This window comes from Rutidosis leptorrhynchoides, chromosome 6 (assembly GCF_046630445.1).
Source record: "Rutidosis leptorrhynchoides isolate AG116_Rl617_1_P2 chromosome 6, CSIRO_AGI_Rlap_v1, whole genome shotgun sequence".
NCBI lineage: Eukaryota > Viridiplantae > Streptophyta > Magnoliopsida > Asterales > Asteraceae > Rutidosis > Rutidosis leptorrhynchoides.
In genome coordinates, this window is record NC_092338.1 from 15,681,233 (window position 1) to 15,705,698 (window position 24,466).

General features: G+C 34.2%; 1 protein-coding gene across 2 annotated transcripts; it reads left to right on the forward strand.

Annotated features, from left to right (window-relative positions):
• Positions 1 to 20,358: 20,358 nt before the first annotated feature.
• LOC139852883 (uncharacterized) lies at positions 20,359 to 24,377 on the forward strand. 2 transcript variants are annotated; one of them, XM_071842223.1, is made up of 4 exons: positions 20,359 to 20,569; positions 21,704 to 22,429; positions 22,520 to 23,018; positions 23,119 to 24,377. In XM_071842223.1, the coding sequence occupies exons 2-4, from the start codon at positions 22,339 to 22,341 to the stop codon at positions 24,365 to 24,367; spliced, it is 1,839 nt and encodes a 612-aa protein (XP_071698324.1). In that variant the 5' UTR covers positions 20,359 to 20,569; positions 21,704 to 22,338; the 3' UTR covers positions 24,368 to 24,377. The 2 variants fall into 2 exon arrangements, with proteins under 2 accessions (XP_071698324.1, XP_071698323.1); XM_071842222.1 differs by having other exon boundaries at positions 20,360 to 20,569; positions 21,704 to 23,018.
• The last annotated feature ends 89 nt before the right edge of the window (positions 24,378 to 24,466 follow it).

Genomic DNA, 24,466 nt, shown 5'->3' on the forward strand with positions numbered 1-24,466 from the left:
AGACACCTGTCAAATAGTACAAATATTCTACCAAGGATGCGACATCACTACAAGGAAAGACATAGATATAGCAGCTGGTGGTTCCATTATGAAGAAAACCGAAACTGATGCTTACAAAATTATTGATAACACTGCTTCCCACTCACATGAGTGGCACCAAGAAAAAGATAAAAATTTTAAAATCCGAAAGAATTTAACCCCAAATATACTTGATGTTATGCGAGGTGTATATAAAATAGCTTTAAATTTTACTAGGAAATACTATTAAATACGATACAATTTTACACACGATATTTATTTATTTATTGAATGGATATACTTAAACCTTGCTACAACACTTATAGGCAGTGTACCTAATCGTACAGTAGTGTAGTTTTTAGTAAGTCCGGTTCGGTCCACAGGGAATCTTTTAAACAAAGCTTAACGCTATATTAGTTTTATTTTATAAAAATACAAATATATATATAAGTAATATTATTATTATAAAGGGGGGTTTTTACCGTTTAATGACCGATTTGTCGATTTTAAAACTTTAGTCGCAGTTAAAACCAAATGTAAAATATTAAATAAATAAAAGACTTAATTTAAAGCGTAAAGTAAATAACGATAATGAAATTGCGAATAATAAAAGTGCGATAAAATAAACTTGCGATAATTAAAAAGTGCAATTAAATACAATAACAATAAAAGTGCGATAATTAGAAGTGCAATTAAATATAAAATAAAGGAAATTAAATATGAAATAAAAGAATTATGCTTATTTAAACTTCCGTAATCATGATGTTTGACGTGTTGATTTTAGTTTTATGCCCATGGGTTAATTGTTCTTTGTCCTGGATTATTTAATATGTCCATACGGATTTGTCCATAATAGTCCATCAGTCATAAATATAAAGAGCGAAAGCCTTCGTCAAATTATTCTTATTCCCGAAGTCAAATATTCCAACTAATTGGGGATTCGAATTGTAACAAGGTTTTAATACTTTGTTTAATGAATACACCAGGTTATCGACTGCGTGTAAACCAAGATTTTACTACTTTGTTAACAATTACACCAATTACCCTTGAATGTAATTCACCCCTGTTTCAACAAGTCTATTAACTATTAATCCAGTTCTGTGTCCGGTAAAATGAATAATTATTGGTATTTATAGATATCCCGCCCACCGTACCTAGTCAAGCGTATGTGGTTATATATAAATACGTCGAATTATAAGTTTGTATATTAAATTAACAAGGTATTGTTTAGTTAATATAAAACCCATTAATAGCCCATAGTCTAATTTCTACAAGTTTCGTTTTTTTTTATCCAAACCCCAATTATGGTACAAAGCCCAATTACCCAATTTTAGTAATTAGCCCAACATCATGATTACTTCGGTATTAAATAAATATAATAATAACTTAGCTACGAGACATTAATGAAAATAATATAAACATAACTTACAATGATTAAAAATAGCGTAGCGTTACACGGACAGAATTTCGATTTACGCCCTTACAACATTACCCTTATTATTAGGATTTAAAATTAAAATTAAAATTAAAATATAAATATAAATATAAATATTACGTATAGATATAGAGAGATTGATATATTGGATATTAAAAATGATCAGAATTCGTTGGACTTTATAGGGAGTTTCAGAATTTGGGGCTCCGCGACTCGCGGCCCATTCCTTCTTCAAACTTCGCGAGTCGCGGAGATCGTTTTTACAGCTCACCCACATTTGGCTCTTTGTTTGCCGACGATTTATTTTATAAATATAATATATATATAATTAATATAATTAATTATATATTATATTATATTTATACACATAATTAACTTGTAATTTTTAGTCCGTTAAGTCGAGCGTTGAGAGTTGACTCTGGTCCCGGTTCCGGATTTTCGAACGTCCTTGCGTACAATTTAATATCTTGTACTTTGCGTTTTGAATCTTTTACTCTTGTAATTTCGAGACGTTTCTTATCAATAATTGGAACCACTTTGAATGTATTTTGTACTTTTGAGCTTTTTGGACCTTTGGGTCTTCAATTCGTCGAATTTGTCTTTTGTCTTCACCTTTTATTATTTAAACGAATATCACTTGTAAATAGAACAATTGCAACTAAAAGCTTGTCTTTCTTGGGGAATAATGCTATGAAATATATGTTCGTTTTTAGCATTATCAGATATTGTGTAAAAACTGCATTTAAGAAACATATGTCGATTTAATATATTTCTATTGTAAACTATTATGTAATGGTCGTGTGTAAACAGTATATTTTAGATTATCATTATTTGATAATCTACGTAATGTTTTTAAAATCTTTATTGATAAAATAAAGGTTATGGTTGTTTTAAAAAATGAATGCAGTCTTTGAAAAACGTCTCATATAGAGGTCAAAACCTCGCAACGAAATCAATTAATATGGAACGTTTATAATCAATATGAAAGGGACATTTCAAGAATAACCATTTTCATCCAATTTCATATTTGAATTTTGATTTATCAGAATCCAACAAGTGGCATAATGAAGAAATAATGGACACAATAAAAATTGATTAGAAACATACTAATTAACAATATGAAATTTTGTTAAGAAACCACGCTAACAAGATCCTAGCTAATTGTTCCTAGCTAACTGTTAATTCCGTATTACCTTTTATTTATCGCAATTTTAATTCTCGCAATTTTATTTATCGTCATTTAATTTCTGTTATTTATTTTACACACTTTAAATATCGGGACACGTATACAAGGTTTTGACATATCATATCGACGCATCTATATATATTATTTGGAATAACCATAGACACTCTATATGCTGTAATGATCGAGTTCGCTATACAGGGTTGAGGTTGAATCTACAATAATATATATAGTCTGTGTTGTGATCGAGTCTGAGATGTATACGGGTCACGATACGTATTAATTAATTCGAATATTATATATTAAACTATATATGAATTATTGGACTGTTAACTGTGGACTATCGACTGTGGACTAATAACATTGGACAGTTAAAAATGAATTAAAATATTGATTATAATATATGAAACTAAACAATTCTTCAAGTTTGCCATTTAATTTCATCTTAAACCCCATTTGTATCTTGACGATTACAATCTGCGTTCAAACCTTTCATGATTCTTGAAAAACACCTCAATCGATAGGATGAATCAACCGCACTTCATCTACGGAAGAAAAGATTTATGCATATAGTTATGCACCTGAGAAACTCTCGGCAACTGAGTAAAAGTTTAACACGTAGCCGCGTCAGATCCTTGGCATTTATTAGCAAAAATAACTTTGCGATCCCTTTTCAAAGTAGCCAATTTTTGTCACAGCTCCAGCAAGTCAACTTCGACTTTTCATTCGAAGTAGCCTTAATATAATCCTGATATATACAATTACCCTTTTGATACCGGAGAATTCTTTTATATTCCACCATATTACCAGCAGACGTACCAGAAACCTCGTTGCTTTTTGGCTTAAATCTCTCTGACAAATCATTATATTTATTCATTGAAACCCTATCATATACTCATCCGCATCTTGTAATGAGAACTGCCATAACAATTACCGGGAATCAGCAATCAGTACTTTGAAAACTCACAGCATATCTACATCAACAGTTATATGTATGATATTTATCTCTTAGAATTATGATCTCTCATTCTGAAATTCTGAAAAACACTCAGTCACAAATCAATACTCTGAATGTTGAAAAAGTTGAATGAAGCAGCAGAAACCATAGACAACCATAAACGACCTTAATCATCGAAAGTTTGATGATAAAGAATAGTATATTAGAAAAGCTCAGAAAAGTTGGAACTGGTAAACGGATTGAGCTAACCACGAAGGAGACCAAGGACAAATACAAGGACCATACCATATATTCAAAGAATCCAGGTAATTCTGGATCCGATGAAACCTTTAACGAATATCTTGCTCCATACTCATGTTAAAATCTTGCGGAAAATCTTCCTCATCAACCATTGAACTTAGAAATTTCCTAAATATCATCATAAATATCTTCGATATTTCTGAAGATATTTTCATAAATATTCTCGTCCGAAATTATTTATCTCTTCGTGCTATCTATATTACATCATAAAGGAAACTACTTTAGTTTCTAAAATTCTTTAAAATTCGAGTTTAAATTATGAATGTTTTTTTTTTTTAGTGTTGGGAATTGATGCATGAGTTAGTATAATATAATGACACTTGATCAACGTGATTATATTACAGTAAGTCATGCTGAGTTTCTAATGGAACGTGATGATTCACAGATCATAACGTCATCATGTGCCATGTTACATGACTTGTTCGTTCTACTTCACCTCCGAACATATCAAGAAAATATATTCTTGATAGTTCTATTCTCAGTGATTCTGGTAATTTGACAAATCAAATTGTGCCATTACGATTTCCTTCTTAGAACATTAACAATGTTCATTCCGAAGTTTATATCTGCGAATTCTGAACCATTACAAGCGGTGTTTAATCACAAGAAGAAGAAACGAAGGGACAAAGCTCCAAAATATAAGAGAAAATATAAAGCCCAATAACAACACGGAGGTTACAAACCGTGGATATTAATACGAATAACAATATAAAGACATGGTATAATTAAGAATAGTATTACCCCAAGGTAATAGTAGGAGTAAACAGATTCTTCTGGTGGAAGATTGAAAAGAAGGATGACAGAAATGAAAATTAAGAAAACATCAAGGATTAGAACGGGATTAAGCATTTCACAATCTTTTGGATGTATGGACTAAGAAAGAAAGTATAGGAATGGTGAGAATAATGGAATGGAAGAGTTTGATTTATAAGGGAAATATCAGACAGAGTAATCGAGACAGATCACCGTATTTAATTATAGAGATCTTAATTTTCTTATTTGCCGAAGAATCAAATCTTATAGATTTTGAAGATTTTCTTTAATTCCTTGAATTCCGGAATTCAAGAAAGGCAACATCAAAAGCTAAGACACACCTTATTATTTTCTAAATTCAACCATGACTAGTCAAAAGTTATGATGAAACATGTCTTTCTCATTTCACTATTTTGTGATAGTTCACTCGTACTCTTCGAGTAATTGAATTATTTTATCCATATTACTCAATGATGATAAACCTCTATATACCAACTCATATTCGTCATGAAAACATTTTTATTGTTAGCCATGACGACCTCACTCAAATTTCGGGACGAATTTTTTTTTTACGGGTAGGTACTGTGACGACCCGGAAATTTTCGACCAAATTTAAACTTAATCTTTATATTTGATCTCGACACGATAAGCAAAGTCGGTAATGTTGAGTCCTAAAAATGGTTGAACTATTTTATAAAATCATCTGACCTTTTGACCATTCCCGACGATTCACGAACAATTAGTTATTAATAAAGTAATTCGATATATTATTTGAAATAATATATGATTAAGTATTGGAAATAAATATGTTATTATACAATAAAAGTATTATAAGTTATAATATGAAGAAGTTATTAGATTATTATTGATATTATAATTATAATCATTAATAATATTAACATAACTACTAAGATTATTATTATTATCATTTTATTATTATTATTATCATTATTAGTAACTAAAATTTATTAAACTTAACATTATTGTTAGTAATATAAATTTTATTTATCATTAGTTATTAATAGTCTCTTTAATAATAATATTAGTATTAGTAACAACATTAACCAAATTTAAGAGTTAGATATAACTACATATATATATATATATATATATATATATATATATATATATATATATATATATATATATATATATATATATATATATATATATATATAAGATATATAAATACAGTTTTATATATATATAAATACATATACAAATATAGATATATATATATATATATAATTTCAGTTATGTATATATATAAGAATAAATAAAAACGTATAACAATCATGGGCTCTTAATTTTGTTTCCTGTAATTGTCACACTGTTTTTGATTGATAGAATTCATACCAATCACTGATTCCAATCCATAAAGAACGTCCAAAATCTGTTATAACTCATAATCCACTTTTATTTTTTTATTATATTTATGTCCTTGAGAACAATTTGATGTCGATCCTTTTTAGCTTTATAATTGATTACAATAACCCAATACCACCATAATCACCTTTGCAAATTCCTTATGTTTATGCTTCTAGTTCACTCGAAAACCATTACTTACGTTTTCTGAATTCATCGTGAACAACCCGAACAACAATATACCTATATGTTTCTGTGTAAGATCAACTCAAACTCATCTAGCCTATCTTGAATTACAAATTACTACTACAAGTTTTACTTCAACTTTAATCACCACCACCTACACCAACATTTCCACTAAAAACCGTCAATTATCTTGAACCCATCATTGTTTTCTGTTTTAGTCATGAACAACAATAACACCATCATAACAAACATAACCTTCATCCATATTTTTTTTCTTTCTTTTCTTATCATGATCGTATAAATCACCACTACCATCGACTATAAATAACCACCACAGCTCGATCAAAACACTCATATAAACACTTGACGGCTACAACTGCTATCCATTTTTTTTTTCTTTTCTGCTTCGGTCCGGTTTAAACTATAATCAAAAACACAACACAAAAACTGTTGCATATTTCGGTTAAGCGTCAGCTAGCTTCTGTCTGCAGCTTGTGAAGATGCGTAATATTTTTTTTCTCTCTTCCAAACGTTCACAGCGAAAATGATATAAACATTATGATGATATAAAAAGCATAAGAAAAGCAAGATGAGTGTTCCCTCTTTTATTTGTGGCCGACAATGTTAATGCAAGGATTATGGTCATTTTTTTTAAAAGCAAGGATTACCCCACTTATACTTTTACTCATTAGTGGGTTATAGATTATGATAGATTTGGCATATACGAGTAATAAAACTAGTAGCATTGTAACGGCCAGCAAGTTATTATACATTTTTTTTTTTGCCGCGGACCAAAACAATGATGATGATGTTTGATTAAAATTGAACCATATCGATAATTGGTGACGAGGATGATTATGTTAAGAGGAGGATTTGCGATGTAGTATTGTTTGAATACTAGAAGACACGAAACCCACTTGCAAGCCGTCTATATTTTTTTATATAATGGGATTAGGTTTGGTTTAAACAAAAGAGTTATTTAAAGTTTGGGTTTGAAATTCGGGTTTGTTGATTTAAGGCTGCTACTCGAGTCACGACAGCCACTAAGTGTTATGTTGTACCCGAAGAAGATTAAGTAAAAGTGATCATAACGTGGATTATGATAATACATCTAGGAATTTTTCTCTGGAGGTAATATATTGAATTCAGGCCGTGGGCCTTTAACTCCTAGTATTTTAATCGACGAAAAGTTGATGATGATGACGACTTGAATGATGAATGAAATGGGGATGGATACGTGATTAGATAATTACGGTTCCTAATTTCTATATCGAACCCCAAGTTTAAGAAAAAGAACGTGGACTTGTTCCAGTATTACTATAGGCTGCTATGTTTTTGATCTTGGGTCGAATTAATGTTAGTTTAAGTGTTGGGCCGATTTATATAATTGGACTCGTGAACTGTTGGGCTGTGTTTGTTGAATTGTTGGGCCGAATCGGAACCAGTCGGATTAAGTATATTTGGAATACAATTTATATTAAAAGAATAGAGTTGGATGAGTGGTAAGGAGTGTTGTGGGATGAGCAAGAGGTCGCAGGTTCGAACCCGGGCAGTCACATTTTATTTTTGGAACGTTTGTCTCTTGAGGTAGTAATATTAGTATTATTATTATTGTTATTAAGTATTATTATTATTATCATTATAATTTTTAATGTAAGTATTATTATTATTATTAAAAACTATCATTTTACTTTCATTGAAACTATCATTATTTTTATTAAAATTAACATTATTTTATTATTATTATCAGTATTACTATTTTTATGAAAATGACTAATATTATTAATTTTAGGAATATCATAATTATTAATGTTATCATCAATATTATTTTTTTAACATTAAATTTATTATTTATAACATTAATATTATTAGTATCATTATTTGTAATACTAATATTACTACTAGCATTATTATTATTATTACAACAAATATTTTTTTTATATAAAATATAATTATTACACGTAACATAAATATAATTAATATTACAAATTACCATGTTTTAATATATTAACTAATATATTACTATTATAACATTAATTAAATTATATATATAATATAACTTATTATAAGTAGTAATAATTATATAAAAGGATATTAATCATAATACATTATAAAGTTTATAAACTTAGTTGAGTAATTTTGTGTGTTAATATTTATATAAATGATATAGGTTCTGAATCCGAAGCCAAACCTACACTTGTTTAATGTCGTCATATGTATTTTTACTACAAAATACAGTATGGTGAGTTCATTTGCTCCCTTTTTACTCATTACATTTTTGGGCTGAGAATACATGCAATGTTTAAATAACTGTTTTTGCAATATTTATATGCGTGAGTTCATTTGATTCCCTTTTACTCTTTACATTTTTGGGACTGAGAATACATGCGCTGTTTTTTTACAACTTCTTTATTAAATGTTTTTGAAATATATTTTTGAACTGAGAATACCTGAAATGCTTTATAAATGTTTGACGCGATATGACACAAGCAAAACATTCCTCGAATGAATTATTATGCAGACAGAAGTTCTGTAGATTATTATTGAATTATGTGGACATGATAATTGCCACCATTGAATTATGTGGACATGATAATTGCCACCATTGAATTATGTGGACATGATAATTGCCACCAATTGATGTGAATGTTATGTATCGAGAGAATGATTTTATACACAGGTTATGTGTATGTTATTTTTGTGCACAAGATATGTGTATGGTTACTAAGATTTATGAAAGATGATTTCGTACACGAGAAAGGTGTACTGTATTTAAAAGTTATCGCATGTGCATTACATGTGGGTATAGGATTCGGGCCCATTTGTACCATGCAGGATTTAAATCTTGTGGTCTATCAAAATGTTGAATTTTTGTTTTATGATAAACCTATGAACTCACCAACCTTTTGGTTGACACTTGAAAGCAAGTTTATTCTCAAGTATGAAAGAAATCTTCCGTTGTGCATTTGTTCATTGTAAAGACTTTATTTGAAGTCGATCATCGCAATGGAACCAGATGTTGGTGACTTCGTCCAGACAGATTAGGATGGGGTATGACATATCAAATCCACAATTTCGAGTACTAACACTAACCCAATCCCTCACATCGGGAAAAACTCAACCAATTCTCGTACCGAGATATCGACTCCTAGTGTACCATACCAAGTACATCGCTAGTAACATCCACAAACCAAAATAAAGTCAGCCATCAAACCGAAGAAGACCGAATAAAAGTGAATCCTTATGGATAATACTTACCACTTAGCATCCCTTGTAGTGCGCAATACGACCAGTACACAACTATCGTAACATCATAAGCAAACGGCTAAAATCGATATCGCCCAAAACGACTATGGCAACGCAAATCCCAAGGTGTAAAAAGTCGACTATGGTCACACTCGCAACAACATGTGAGCAAAACACGTCTATCGCATCACTAACCATACAACATGGTCCTTACGACCCCACCATCGGTGTATAAAACAACCAATAGATCACAACACAACATGGCCGAAACAACCCGAGCCTAAACACATATGGAGGATGGTCGAAACAAATCGAACCTTAGTGAATTCGCAACAACCCGAAATTCACTAACCTAATCCATATTTCCCACAACGAAATAACCGTACAACCCGAGTCATAAAGAATACACGCAAACCGATATTCACTACCTCCACCACATAGTATAACCGAGGATGCCCGTACAACCCGAGCCTTAGTGAATCCGAACTACCCGACATTCACTACCTCAAACTATGAGTCCAACCAACAGGGACAATCGTACAACCTGAAACATTGTGAATACGAACAACCCGATATTCACGTCCCAAACCACGCGCAAGGAATGGTACTCCCATTCCCCATCGATACTCGAATTTCCCGATAACGTTATACCATACCGATACAACACTACTCCAACACAAATATCCGTTAGTGTACAACGACATATATCACTAACTCCCGGGTGATGTCTTAAACACCGCGACTAACTTACCCCCATGACAATGTGGCGTCTTGAACACCGCGACGATTCCACATGTCAATAAAAACAATGAGTGGTGTCTTAAACACCGCGATAATACCACTTGTTACTTAGAATGTGGTGTCTTAAACACCGCGACATTTCCACATTCCACGCTACACACATAAATACATTATATACGTACATGCGAACATCGCTATCACATTCGAGCAAGAACCACCTATATCACACATAGGTACAACACAATAATTCCCTAGAAGAGAATACGATATGCACATCCCTTAACCGAGGGATTTCAACTTGCTCGTCAAACACGTCCATTTATCTCCCAAATAGATTTACCACATTACCACCTCGGTAATAATCAAATCCGAAACTATAAGTACAATTTAACCAAAATCGTACTCTACCACAAATCGACCAAATCTAGGTCCCGACACTAATTTTGAATCTACTACGAGTATTATTCGAAATCTCATACTAAAATCTCCTCGTGCGGGAGTGTAACTCCCCCACTTAAAACTACGCTCCATAACCGCATCTTGTACACCCGTACAATGCTACCAAAGGTAGACTTTACTAAAGATTGGGTTCACACGACCCATCACCACATCTTGCTCTAATCTTGAGCACATGAAGGATTTCAACCAATCCTTAAACACTTCGAATGAAATGTTCACCACAAATTACACAAACTTTACTCTCGCAATCATCCAATTGCTATAGTTCATCAAATTTCAACCTAGTCACTTATGTACCGAAGGGCTTCTCTCTGGTAACCTAGTACAATGTAACCACAACACCATCGGAGTCGAGCATCACGCTAGTAGGTATAGAAGAGGCACCTATCGTTGCGTCACGTAGACTCCTTCTCCAATATACATCGAGATTCAAAACACTCGATCTCAAGGGTTTCATCCACCCGACGAACCTCACGGTTCATCAACTTCAACACGAGAGCAAACACGCTTTAACATCCGAACACCAAAGCCAGCACACATGGCTTGGTACAAACATTTTCCAAATACCAAGGAATGCTTGGTTGCACCAAGTCTTACTGAAATGACCCGTCCATATTACTATAAACGCAGTACATTATTCATTGGTCCCATAGCGAGGTATTTGACCTCTATATGATACGTTTTAGAAAAATATTGCATTCGTTTTATAAAAAGCACACCATTATTATACATAATGCATGTTTTAAACAAGTGGGAGATTATTTAAGAAATAATCTCCATGATACATCGATTACCAAATACTACACACATGACATAACTGTCGAATATAATACATGACAAAGGTTTTATTGAATGCAACACTTCATTTAAACAAAAGCATGAGACTCCATGCACAGCTTGCTCTGATAATGCAACAGCGGAAGACTTTCTTAAGGACATGAGAATAAACATGCTTAAACAGTCAACACAAAGGTTGGTGAGTTATACAGGTTTAGCATCGATATAAATATAGACCACAAGATTTCATAGTTATAAATATATGTACACTCGCAAGTGTATAAAAGTATTCTATAAGTTGTTGAGCGCTTCGGTAACCATACTTAACCATTAATGTAGCATATTCCCTTTATTATGAAATCTCCCTACACTGTACCAAGTGTAGTAAAAACAAAGTACTATGCAACCGTTTACGATACTAGAGCGACTAGCCCGGTTGGGGTTGTCAAACCCGATAGATCTATCAATAGGATTCGCGCTTACATGTTCTTACAACATGTAAATATTAGTTACCAAGCTATTAGGGAAGATATACAAGGTGGTACAACTCAACGTAGAATATATTTTAAGTACTTGTGTCCATGGCGTAAAACATAAATTACATGTATTCTCATCCCAAAATATTTTTAGAGTTTAAAAATGGGACTATATACTCACGGTAGTAAAAGTATATTAATAATAAATTTTCAGCTTATTAAAAATATGGTCGTCGTCCTAGGATTCACGAACCTATAACAATAATAATGATTCAGATAATAATACGACATGTGAATAAAATAAAACAAGTTCATAGAATACTTATATATTAATTTTTTACATTTTTTTGTTAGTAGTCCTTTGTTAGTAGTCCAAAATAGTCCGAAATGTCCAACAGTCCAATAATCGGTATATATATAATCTTAGAATTACCCCCACGACGTATTGTATACGTATTGTCTTTGCATCAACCCAGAGACGTATTGTATATGTATTGTCTTAGAATTTATCAAAACGTATTGTATACTTATTGTCTTAGGATTTATCAAAATGTATTGTATACTTATTGTCATGGAATGTACCAAGATTATTATATATATATATACAATCTCGGAATTAACTAAGATTATAATATTTTGTTATACTAATGATAACATGTCCAAATATATATATAGGATATAGAAAAAGCTAGCAAGGATATGGTTAATATAGTTTTTACAATATAAATTTCGTCCATACAACGTTAATTTTAGCAGATTTTATTTTGCTCACCAAATATTCATTACAACTCCGTTTAACGTGAATCAAATTGCTATGGATTCCTTAAGAAGTTAATTTTTCAAAAAAAATTCGAAAAGTTCAGCCCATATATTAATATTCAGAGTTTTACCCTCTTTTTGTGCCGGTGGACAGATTTGGAAGAATCCCGGCACCCAACCAATATATGATTTTTGATAAAATACTTCCACTTTCTCTAAAATCATGAAAAAATACTGGAAGTCTTATTTACATATATTAAAATATTTCCAAAGTCTTAGCCTCGAACTCAAAATCTAAGATACGTTTTTAATTCCCAACCCAAAACAACCCGCTTTTTACCGAATGGAGATTAAACGATATATGTTAAGTTTCAAGGTGTTCTTCATATGTACAAGTTATAAGTTCTTATATTAACTTAATATAACATCATAATACATATAAATAAGTGTTATTAGAGTTAAGTTAGAAAGATTAGATTAGTTTTTCAAATAAGTTTAGAATCAACTAAATTATGTTCTAGTTTATAAATTCTTATATAGATAGCTATAAACATATGAATTAAACAAGAGTTGAAGTAGAGTTTTTACCTCAAGTTTAGAATGTAAAGTTGCTGGAAAGAAGTAGTAGAACAAAACTTGAGAGAGTTCTTGCAAGTGTATGTGAAAATTGGAAGTAAAATTTGAAAAATGAATGTGTAAAAATGAGTTAGAAATGGTGCTTATTTATAGGCTTGAAAATTTGATTTTTAGTGAAAATATCTAAGATAAGTTAAAATGTAATATGTCATGGATGACATATTAAACTGATTAGGTCATGGATGACATATTACACAAATAATTGCATATTTCTATTGGTATATACCAATAGTAAATACTTCTAGAAGCTGTGTATAATACAGGTAAAAATGCCGTATGAATGCGAGTAGAATTCTTGAGGAAATTGAACGAAAATACGAGTATAGCTATCCTTTATATGTATTGGTATATTATAAAGTGTATTCAGTACTTGTAAGGATGTATTTACACTCGTAATACATTATATGTAAATACATTTTCACATAAGTTAATTACATCGTTTAAATGGTAACATATATATTGTTTGAAAACTCTTTAAATTAGTAGTATGAAAATATATATATAATACTTTGTTAATATACTTAATGAGATATTTAATTATCATATTTTCAAGTTAAATATATATATATATATATCCATATATATACATAATAATTAAACAATTAAATAATTAAATCAAGTTATGACGTTCGTGAATCGTCGGAATAAAAGGGTAATTGATTATATGAACACAGTTCAAAATTTTTAAGATTTCCACATTACAGACTTTGTTTATCGTGTCGGAAACATTAAATCATTTAAAGATAAAGTTTAAATTTGATTGGAAATTTTCGGGTCGTCACACTTACGCCCTTCGCCCGACAACCAAAACGTTACCATAGGGTACTTCCATTAGGAAAGTCACCCATAACAACATGCACAACACAATGCATCCAACAAACCCGAACGCATAAGCACATAAATAAATATTCAAAGGACATATTTATTAGAACGAAACGTACCTCAACGTCTCCTTGAGGCATTCGCCGCTGCCAACTCAGGACAATCCGGCTTGCGATGTCCCTCCTTATGACAATAGTAGCACATCCCGTCATCACTTCTCGGCATTGTGCACTCCCATAACTTGTGGCCCCTAACACCACAATTGAAACATCTAGGTGCACGAGAATCCATCGTGCCTTTCTCCACATTACCCGTACTCGCACTTGTACCCTTATTTTTCTTACTCGGGGCGCCATACGAATCAACCCTTCTCTTACTTAAAGGTTCACACCTCTTTGATCGCGAATACCATTCGAAACCCCTAGCCACCGCGAATAACTCTGCAAACGTCTTCGTTTGACCCCGACTAATTTTGTTCTTCAAGTCATCATTCAAGGTTCGATAGAAATCTTCCATCAACATACGATCATTCCCCAAATACTCCTGGAAAAAACGAGCCTTCGCCAAAAAGGTCGTCTTGAGAGTATTCAAGTCCATAGATCCTTATCGCAAATTTCGCAACTCATCGCGCAATTCCATCAAATCGGCTCCAGTCCGGAACTCCTCGAAGAATTCCTCCGTAAAATCGCCCCACGATAACCCCATAAACGTCTCAATCCCAACAAGATCAATCTTGCCATCCAACCAATCCTTCGCCCTACCCCGCAACAAGCTAGTAGCGAGTCTTGTCCTCTTCTCGGGAGGGCAATCAATAGTACGAAAACACCCTTCGACATCCGAGATCCATGTTGTACTAACCAAAGGATCCAGTTTCCCATCATACATCGGGGGTTTAGTCCTCATGAAGCTCTTATGACAACGCTCCATTTCACCCCTACCTTGAATTTCGGAATACTTCCTATCCATTTCTTCTCGAAATGCACTCATTTGCTCGGCAACGGCAGCCGCAACTCTAGTGTTAAGCTCTTCGTCATTCGCCTTGATCTCATTTCGCGTCGTCATTCTAAAGAATGCAAAACGATTAGTCCACGAACGTATAAAACAACACGCACAACACCGCCCCATTTTGCTAAACACCCGTGGTACATCACTTGTTAGACACGATTTGCACCCGTAATAAGGTTTGCCAGTCCTTATTACGCACACACGCCGTATCGACTCGTTAGTACAACGACCGCCTCGCTTGATGATATAACCAACACAAACAAAATTCTACGCGATAAAAACACACGCAGGAAGTAATATCATAACACGAGTCATAGTCCTCGTTAGTTCACCTACACGCTAAGGCACTAACCAAGTCCCTGTCTGACCCGTTCACCTACAAGTCCATCAACAAATAAGCACACACAAAAGTCTAAGTCTAGGCACCTATCTCAAGTCGCCTAAATCCCTTAGACCATGCTCTGATACCATTTGAAACAACCCAACCCGTATTAAACCGGCTCATAAAATTTTTTCCTTTTAATATACATTAAATAACGTTTAGGTCCCACTACACAATTTCCAAAACATTTTTGTTATCGAAGTAAGTTCATCGAACGTAAAACATACATTAATAATTTAAACTCCTTAATACAATGATACGTTAATTAAATCATAAACCGGTTATAATCATTATGACCCGACTAGTTACGTTTACACAAAACCGAGCATGGTGATTTGGGACTACGCTACCCAAATCCTAATCGAGTACAAAAGCAAGATCTTCTAAAGCAACTAGCCAAGGTCTTTAATCCCCACGCTTACTCGAGCCGCCAACGCACGAACCTATAAAAATATCAACAACGAGAGGGTAAGCTAATGCTTAGTGAATGTAAAGATACTATACACATACATATGCATAAAATGGCTACGCATCCCTAAGCATCAAAATAACACATACCGTATCCGCATGGTAAACAAACTACAAAAGAGCACGATACACGAAGTAGCTACACGCTACGTAATCGCCAAGCTAACGTCACAAGATTAGCTACAACACAACAATAAGTATATACGCGTACACAATAAATACAATCAACAATATCGATAAGGTTAACCCCTTAACCCAAACCACATGAAGGTTGGCCGAACTACCCGGACCTTAGTGAATTCGAACTACCCGAGATTCACTTCCTTCACCAATTCAACAACCGAGGTTGGCCGAACTACCCGAGCCTTAGTGAATTCGCACAACCCGAAATTCACCACCTCATCACCAAGATGACCGAAACAACCCGAGTCATTATGAATCCGCACTAACCGAGATTCATTCCCTCAACAACAAATGTTAGCAACCCATCGCCAAAAGAGTTATCCAAAACGCTAGCCAATTCACAACACCAAGGGTAAGAACCCACAACGCATAAGCGTATCACATGGACCCGAAGCACAAGGTCCATTCTTCCACACGAACATTGAGTAAACCCGAACAAGGGTTACCCTACACACACGCACCCATTTTACACATACACATGTGCATAGTAAATTTACACTCACCTTGAAGCCTTGATGAATGCAACCGAATAATCCGCAACACGCCAATGGAAAGTACCTATTCCATTAATCACATAACAACAACACAATTAAGGTGGATTTACAAATCAACCCAAATTGACAACTAGTGAGATTTCGACCCAATTGCACTTCTAAGCTCAAACCGCGCCCGAACTAACCAATAATCACTAACACAAGTGAAAATGGTCTCAATACACCAATTAAACCCAATCACAAGTGTTAAACACCAATCTTGCCCAAATTGACACCTAAACCCTAATTTTGACCCATTTCAAAATTAGTCAATCCAAATATACCCAAAGTGGTTCCAACACTTCTATAATCACTAACACAAGTGATTATACACCATTTACAAGCCTTAAACATGGTTAAATCATTAACCAATCCAAAACCCACCAACATCAACAATAACTAGTTACAAATACCCATTTCACCATCTAAATGGGTTTTACAACTAACTAGCTCAAAACCCTAACCTTGAATATCAAATCACAAGTATGAAATTCAGAGTTGAGACTTACCAATACCACCAAAAGGATGCCGTTGACGAGATGAACAACTTTAAAACTTGAGGTTTTACCCGAAACAACCTCCTTCTTCTTCAAATGGAGTTCTCTCTCTCTAAAACTCAATCTCTCTCTGGGGTTTGGAGATGAGAGTGTTTTTGTGTAAAAATGAAGATAGGATAATGTTTGGAACTGATTTGGGGTATAAAACCCGTCTATGATGCGAAAATACCAAAATACCCTCGAAATACCCATTAAAAAGGGTTAAAAATGTCAGTTCAACGTAATCGTCGCGTTTCGCGACCTTCTATCGCGTTCTGTGATGATTGATACGCGACAAACCCACCCGAATCGCGACAAGGTGATCAGGAGCTAGGAAAAGTTGTGCGTCGCGTTTTAATCACTCCCGTCGCGATCCGCGACGTCCCCACACAAGACAAACACACTTGAAACGCGATAGCTGACCTGATAGTTCCCAATCTCATTTTTAAAACACCATAAGTCAAACTCGGTCAAACAATAACGTTCCAAACGATCAAGTACCTATTCTTGGGCTCCGTAAGACGCCCAAGCGTCATGTTTAGAAAAACGGGGTGTTACATTCGGTTAACAGCGCGAATAGACTAATCGCACGATCGCCACTATAATCGCAAACATGACTTCACCAATGTAAGTACTTGTCGCCAAATTTTTCATCAAAGAACAGCATTATTCAAGTACGCGGTGAAAATAGAAAAATGGAGTATCGTAAATTTTTAATGGAGTTTTAACCTAAAAGTAACGATACTCCTCTTTTTTATTAACATTTGGTAAAACAATCATTTAAACGTCAAAATAAAAATAGATTACCTTTTATAGGAATTTGAGGTTAAAAAGTTATGTTTCAATGGAGTTTGCCCATTAGTAAATGTTGTAATGTTCTAGGTTGGGTTGACCCACATACACTTTTTTGTTCACATCGGAATCTCTTTGTAGATGTAACCACTTCTTTATACCACTTATAAGTCTTCCATTTCCAAGTGGTTCCGCAATTTAAAGAGTTCTTTGTAGATTGGTAGTCCACCAGTTTTCTCCAAATAACTCTGCTCATTTTTTGTTATAAAACGGTTATTTTAAATTGTGGCCCCCGCGACGGTTGGAGATAGTCGCGATTTTTTTCCTCCCCCAAAAAGGACCCTCCAATTCCTCCATTGTGTGGAGAATTGATGGCCCTAACAACCTACTTAACTTAATTGTTCTTATTGATTAAACGGGCTTTAGCGACCCAAATATGGAAGACATAAAAGTAATACATCAGTAATCTACATGATTACAAATAAGAGCTCTGTAGTTTTCAGAGTTACTTACGTGTGAAGGATGATCTTTATGGTATTCTAAAAGTTTGGCTAGAGATTGTAGTTAACAGAGGAATTGCTCGAGGACTAATTTACCAGTATCAATGATTCACAATTTCGAAATATTCATAAAGATCGTGACAATAATCTTATTGGGCATTTAAGTACTAGTGGTTAACACACGTGTTATCACCACTAAAGCTAATGCAAATAAAATATTATCCCTTTATCAAATTTTGTACATTGTGTTCAACCATTTAGCATCGAAGGTCAATGAAATTGATTGATGAAATTATAGATGAATTCCAAGTTTTAAGGTCAGTTGAGGTCAGGTTGTTATGTGTTCAACAAAATGCAGGGGATAGGCCAAACATGTCATTTGATATTACACGATGAGGGTTCACTGCAGTCTGCAAGCTTATAAACAACCAGCGTTTTACAGTTTACACGCAAGTGGAGTTACTAGTTCATAAATTAAACATTCCAGAATAGGTAATGCGGCATACTACAGTTTCATATTCATCTAATTCAACAAAAACATCACATATCACCAGAAATAAGAGCAAAATGTTTTTTGTTAACTTATTCAATTTAAATCGAAAGTTCAACATCGTGTTTAAATTAATCAGCTACATCAAACCCTATACATATATCAATTAAATAAGATACGAACAAGCGAATTCGGAAACTATTTACGAGTTTTACATTAGCGTAACTTAAAAATGCAGTGAAATTGACGATACAAGTGTTGAGGTGTCACCAGAATTAAAGATTGAAGGATATACAAACTGATAGAAACGGTGGATTGAGATCCCTCCGGATCATTGACAAGTAGTCAATGACCGGAGGATATTTAGTGATAGTAGGCGAAAGCGATATGAGGGTTAGGAAACCTATCTGATGCCATGTTTATAGATTACATAACCCTAATAAATCTAGAAACCTTAACAGACTTAAGCCCACAATCGGACTTGGATCTTCTAATTCGTCTAACAGTTTGGCGTTTAAACATTTTATTTACACTTTTATAGTGGTCAATATAGATACTATTTTGGACCTAATAGTCTATCATGGATTAATAACGAGGCACATTAGGGTGGGTGGGGCTTGTTTTAAAGCTTGGAAACAATTTAACAAGGCTGCTGGGTTTGATTGGGTCTCACTTCATGAACCCAATTTCAGTTGGGCTCATTTCTAACTTGATAACCGAAGCGCGAAATTGAAAACGATACGCGAAACTGGAAACTGAAACACGAGTCACAAAATTGTGAGAAATAGGTCTCACCTGATCTATTTAGGTCTGTTAAAAATTTGACGCGTGATCCATTTAACAATATTCTAAATCCCGTATTCGTTGTCATCATATTATTGGCCAGGGGTACTCTTGAAACCGAATTACATTTGTTTCGACTCGTGCATATATTTGATATTTTATCCGTCATCTAAAACATAATCCTCACGTTAGGAATTTTTAACGGTGTTGAAATCAAACAAACATATATTTTCTTTAACCTTTATTACAAAACGAATTATACGACCACATAATAATTTCCCCCTCACAATTTATTATTTCATTTTCTTAATTAATTCATCTAACCACAATTTAAATATCATATTTAAAACTATAGAAGAAATAATACAGTATTAAATAAAAAAATTAAATATTTGGTTTAGACCAATAACCAATGTGTAATAATCTTTACCCACATGGTACTGTTTTAAACCAATTATCTATTCTTTCTAGATTAAAATGTATTCTTTCAAACGTTTTCAAGCAGCAACGCTCGATGACTCAAACTGTGTAAGAAGTAGAACTCCAAAATTACTTATCGTAGTTTGAAATATGCCCTTATTTTTTGTAGCCGCGTATCTATTTTTATTAATTCACCTATCCATCCCAAATACGGATATCCGCGAATAGGGGTCTCCACCCGTTGTGATCCCTATTTTTACTTGAGAGAAAAGAAAGGTTTGATCAATCAATTTGTGTGAAACACTATGGTGACCTTGTTGTCGGCGTTGATTGATCCTAACTAACTTCACCTACTATCTCAAGGTTTATTTTCATATCTTAAATAATAATAAACTGTATGTATGTATTTGTTGCTGAAATCTTTGAATTGGTTGTTTGCTTTCGTCTAAAGCGTTTTATACATGTATTCTATCTGATATTGTACTTGACTATTGTACTTGACTTAATGAACGATTGTGGTCGATCGGTTTTGTTTAAAAATTATTCTAGTTGAGATTGTACTTTACTTGATTGCCGATTGTTTTTGTTTGAAAATTAGGGTTTCGTAATTTCCGTTTGAGCTATAATAAAGTTTCTAGGGTTTTTTTAATCGATCTGTTCAGTTGATTTTAGGATTATTTAGTTTAATAGTAGAATGCTTTGATGTGCATCAGTCCATCTGTTTGTTGCATGATTAGCTTTGGTTACAAGCGTGTTGGGAGTGTATACTGGTAATATACATATATTTTAATTTAATAATAATAAACGTTTGGTGTCTCATTTGCGAATTTGTTTGGTTGACATTGTAATAATAATAATGTGTCATGATAGTTGTAGCTTGGAAAATTAGATGCACGTTGAGGTTTGATTTGAATTTGTATGTTTCTTATTTAGCGCTTATAGTACTACTGTGGCTATTTATGTTGTCTTAACTGGAGTTATGTGTTGCAAGTACTAAATCAACGTGTATACGTAGTCAATTTTTAATTGCGTTAATTTGCGGTTGTTACTCATTTCTTCCATAGATGTGTCGTTGTTGTCGCAAATATTGAGTGACAGTAGCATACAAAGTGAGATGCTCACTACTCACTAGAGTGTGCTGGTGATGTCTTATAAGTAGTTATTAGATTGTACTCTGTAACTAAATTTGTTGCAGTTTTAGTGATACAAGTGGTGAAAGATGAATCATAGACAATAAATACATTCACATGTTTATCTAAGTGTTTGTTTGTAGTTGAGGATTATTAGTTAGATGTGTGTATGATATGTGTAATGCCTAGATTGTGAGTTATGTGCTATACCTATAGGTGAAGATTTTGACATATGTTGATCTGAATAAGGAAGGATTAAAAATGTCGTAGCATTAAATTAACCCACCGATTTGATTTTTAGATGATTGTGATATTAAATTAAATTCAAACTGACTAACTGAAGTAATTGTTATTAACTTGTTGTCAGATGGCGTATGATGAGCAGCAGCAGGTGGTTTGTATGGGTTCATCATCATCATGTGAGAAGTTGCCTCCTTTATCATCTTCCAATAAATATCCATGGTTTATTGTTCAGAACCTCGAAGACGAAGACGACATGTGTACAGAATTTTTCTCTACACTACATGACCCGTTGCTTAAATTTCAAATTCAAATCCCCGAGTTATACAAAAAACGTATCCGAGGTTGTTTCTATGGCTGGTTGCTTATATCAAACCATCCAGATAATGTTATTTGGTCTCTTTGGAACCCAGTGAGTTTGAAGACTGTAAACCTTCCCCCTCTTATCTTGAAAGATGGAGATGGTAATATATCTATACGTGAGTGTTTGTTGACAGCTCCTCCTGATGATCCCACTTGTGTCCTCCTGTTAACGAGATGTGATGCATCTACATTTGTCTTTTGTCACCTAAGAAACCATAGTAAAAGAAAGAGGATGAGGTGGACTGAAATGTCATACAGTAAACAGCTCAACAGCTCAAGAGATTAACATATAATGGTGAATTACTACGTAACCTATGTTGTTGCAATGGTAAAATATATGCCTTAAGTTCCGACGGTTATTTCTGTACTGCAGTCATACAGGTAGTAGTAAAGTGGGACATGATTCAACTACTGATGTTTGGGGCCTGCCCTGTGCCTGAATTTCATCGTTGTACTCACTATGATCCTTTTATTATCGGAGGAAGATATGGTAAGAAGGAATTATTGTTCTGCGTTATCGTGTGTTATCACAATGAAACTAGAAAACTTAAAGTTGCTGAAGTGTTTTTGTTTCGATTAGACACTGGTCGCATTAAGTGGGAAGATTTGGAATGCCTCAAGAAATGGGACGTGAGTGGTTTGAATTTGGAAGAATACGAAGATGAAGACGTTGAAGACTTAGACATTACTCAAGCTATGTGGGAAGAAATGGATGACTTGAAAGACACTGCTATCTTTTATGTGGATCTTGGTCGTGATCGCTCCATATTTTATAACTCCGCCGCAGTTGCCTCCGATGATTTATTAGGGGGTGGTTATATACAGATTCGTGACAAAATGGACGGAATATTACACTTGTACCATGTCAGAGATAGAACCATCATCGCATCTCCTATGCCTTCGCGGGTGGTCTCAACAACCCATGTCTCCATGTGGGAAGGAACAAGGAACAAGGAACAAGGAACAACCCATGTCTCCATGTCTCCATGTTGCCTCCGATGCTGCTGCTGCTGCTGCTGCTGCTGCTGCTGCTGCTGCTGCTGCTGCTGCTGCGGCGGCGGCGGCGGCGGCGTTTCGTGGTCGTCGTCGTCGTCGTCGTCTATCTATCTATCTTGTATTTTTTTATTATTTATTATTTATTATTTATTTTATATTAATAATGCTTGATCATGTATGTAGGCTAGAAGAAAACTGCACGGGTACCGTCAAACCAGAAAAGGATGAGAGAGTAGTAGTAGTAACGTTGGACGAGGGGGTTTTGAAGCACAACGAATCATCGCGGCTACTTGATGTGTTGGAGATGCTTATGGAACATTGTGTGGGTGTGGAGTACCTGAACCTGCGTGAAACGTGCAAATTCTGTCGTCTAGCATTACCTCTGATACGGTGGAGCAACAAGTCATCACGTACCAGATTACATAATTATTCGTTAACATCACCATGGCTGATGGTTGCAAATAAACATCGAGGAGGAGTTACTATCAGTTTTACAGATCCGTTGTCGGGGGATAACTACTTTGTGAAGAAGAATTCACAGGTGCTATCATCGATTGTGGACGACGAAATGTATTGTTCGAGGTATGGTTGGTTGTTGTTTGAGAGCAGCGAATTTAAATGCCCGGTGTTTTTTAACCCATTCACAAGTGATGTTCGCAAGCTTCCAAATTATGGTTACATATCTTTCTTAAGTTTCTCAGCATCACCTACTAATAATAATTGCATAGTTGCTGGATTTTCAGTAGATGAACAAGGACAGTTGTGTTTCATATACTACTCTGTAGGTGTATTAGGAGGAGGAGCTCGGGAACTATCATCAACATGGCGTTGCGTCCCTCTTGGTCATGATGATCATATGCCATATTCTTTAACATTTATTGGCCAAGATCTTTACGCATTGGGTAGAGGCGGACAAGTTATCGTATTAAAAAATTTGGGTGGTGAAGAAAGCATGGTTATAAAAACTGTTTTAACCAAAGCACCACCACTGATGATAAGTAGAAGTCGCGACTCCCAGTATTTCCTGATGAGTTGCGACGATGAACATCTTTTACTTGTCATTGTGGGTGATGAGTGTGGACAAGTTAAGGTATTCAAGAAGCGAAATGATGATGATGATGATGATGATGATGATGATGATGATGATGATGATGATGATGATGAGGATGAGGATGATAAATGGGAGAAAATAGATGGTATAGGGAAGCACACCATCTTTATTGGTGGTACGACATCTATTTGCGTTGATGCCAAGAAGCCTGAAATGGAGAACAAGATCTACTTCCCGCAGCTAGTGTGGTACTCACTCGAAACACACACGTATCACGCCTCATCTGATCCTGGGAAAATCATGAAAAGATCTTTCCGGGGTTTCGTGGGAGCCAAATCTCATCTCAACTGCCATGCTTGGATACAACCAAGTTGGTGTTAGCTAATGCAACTAAAATATTATCCTTTATCAAATTATGTACATTGTGTTCAAGCATGGCATGTACCTTCGAAGGTCAATGAAATATATTGATGAAGTTAT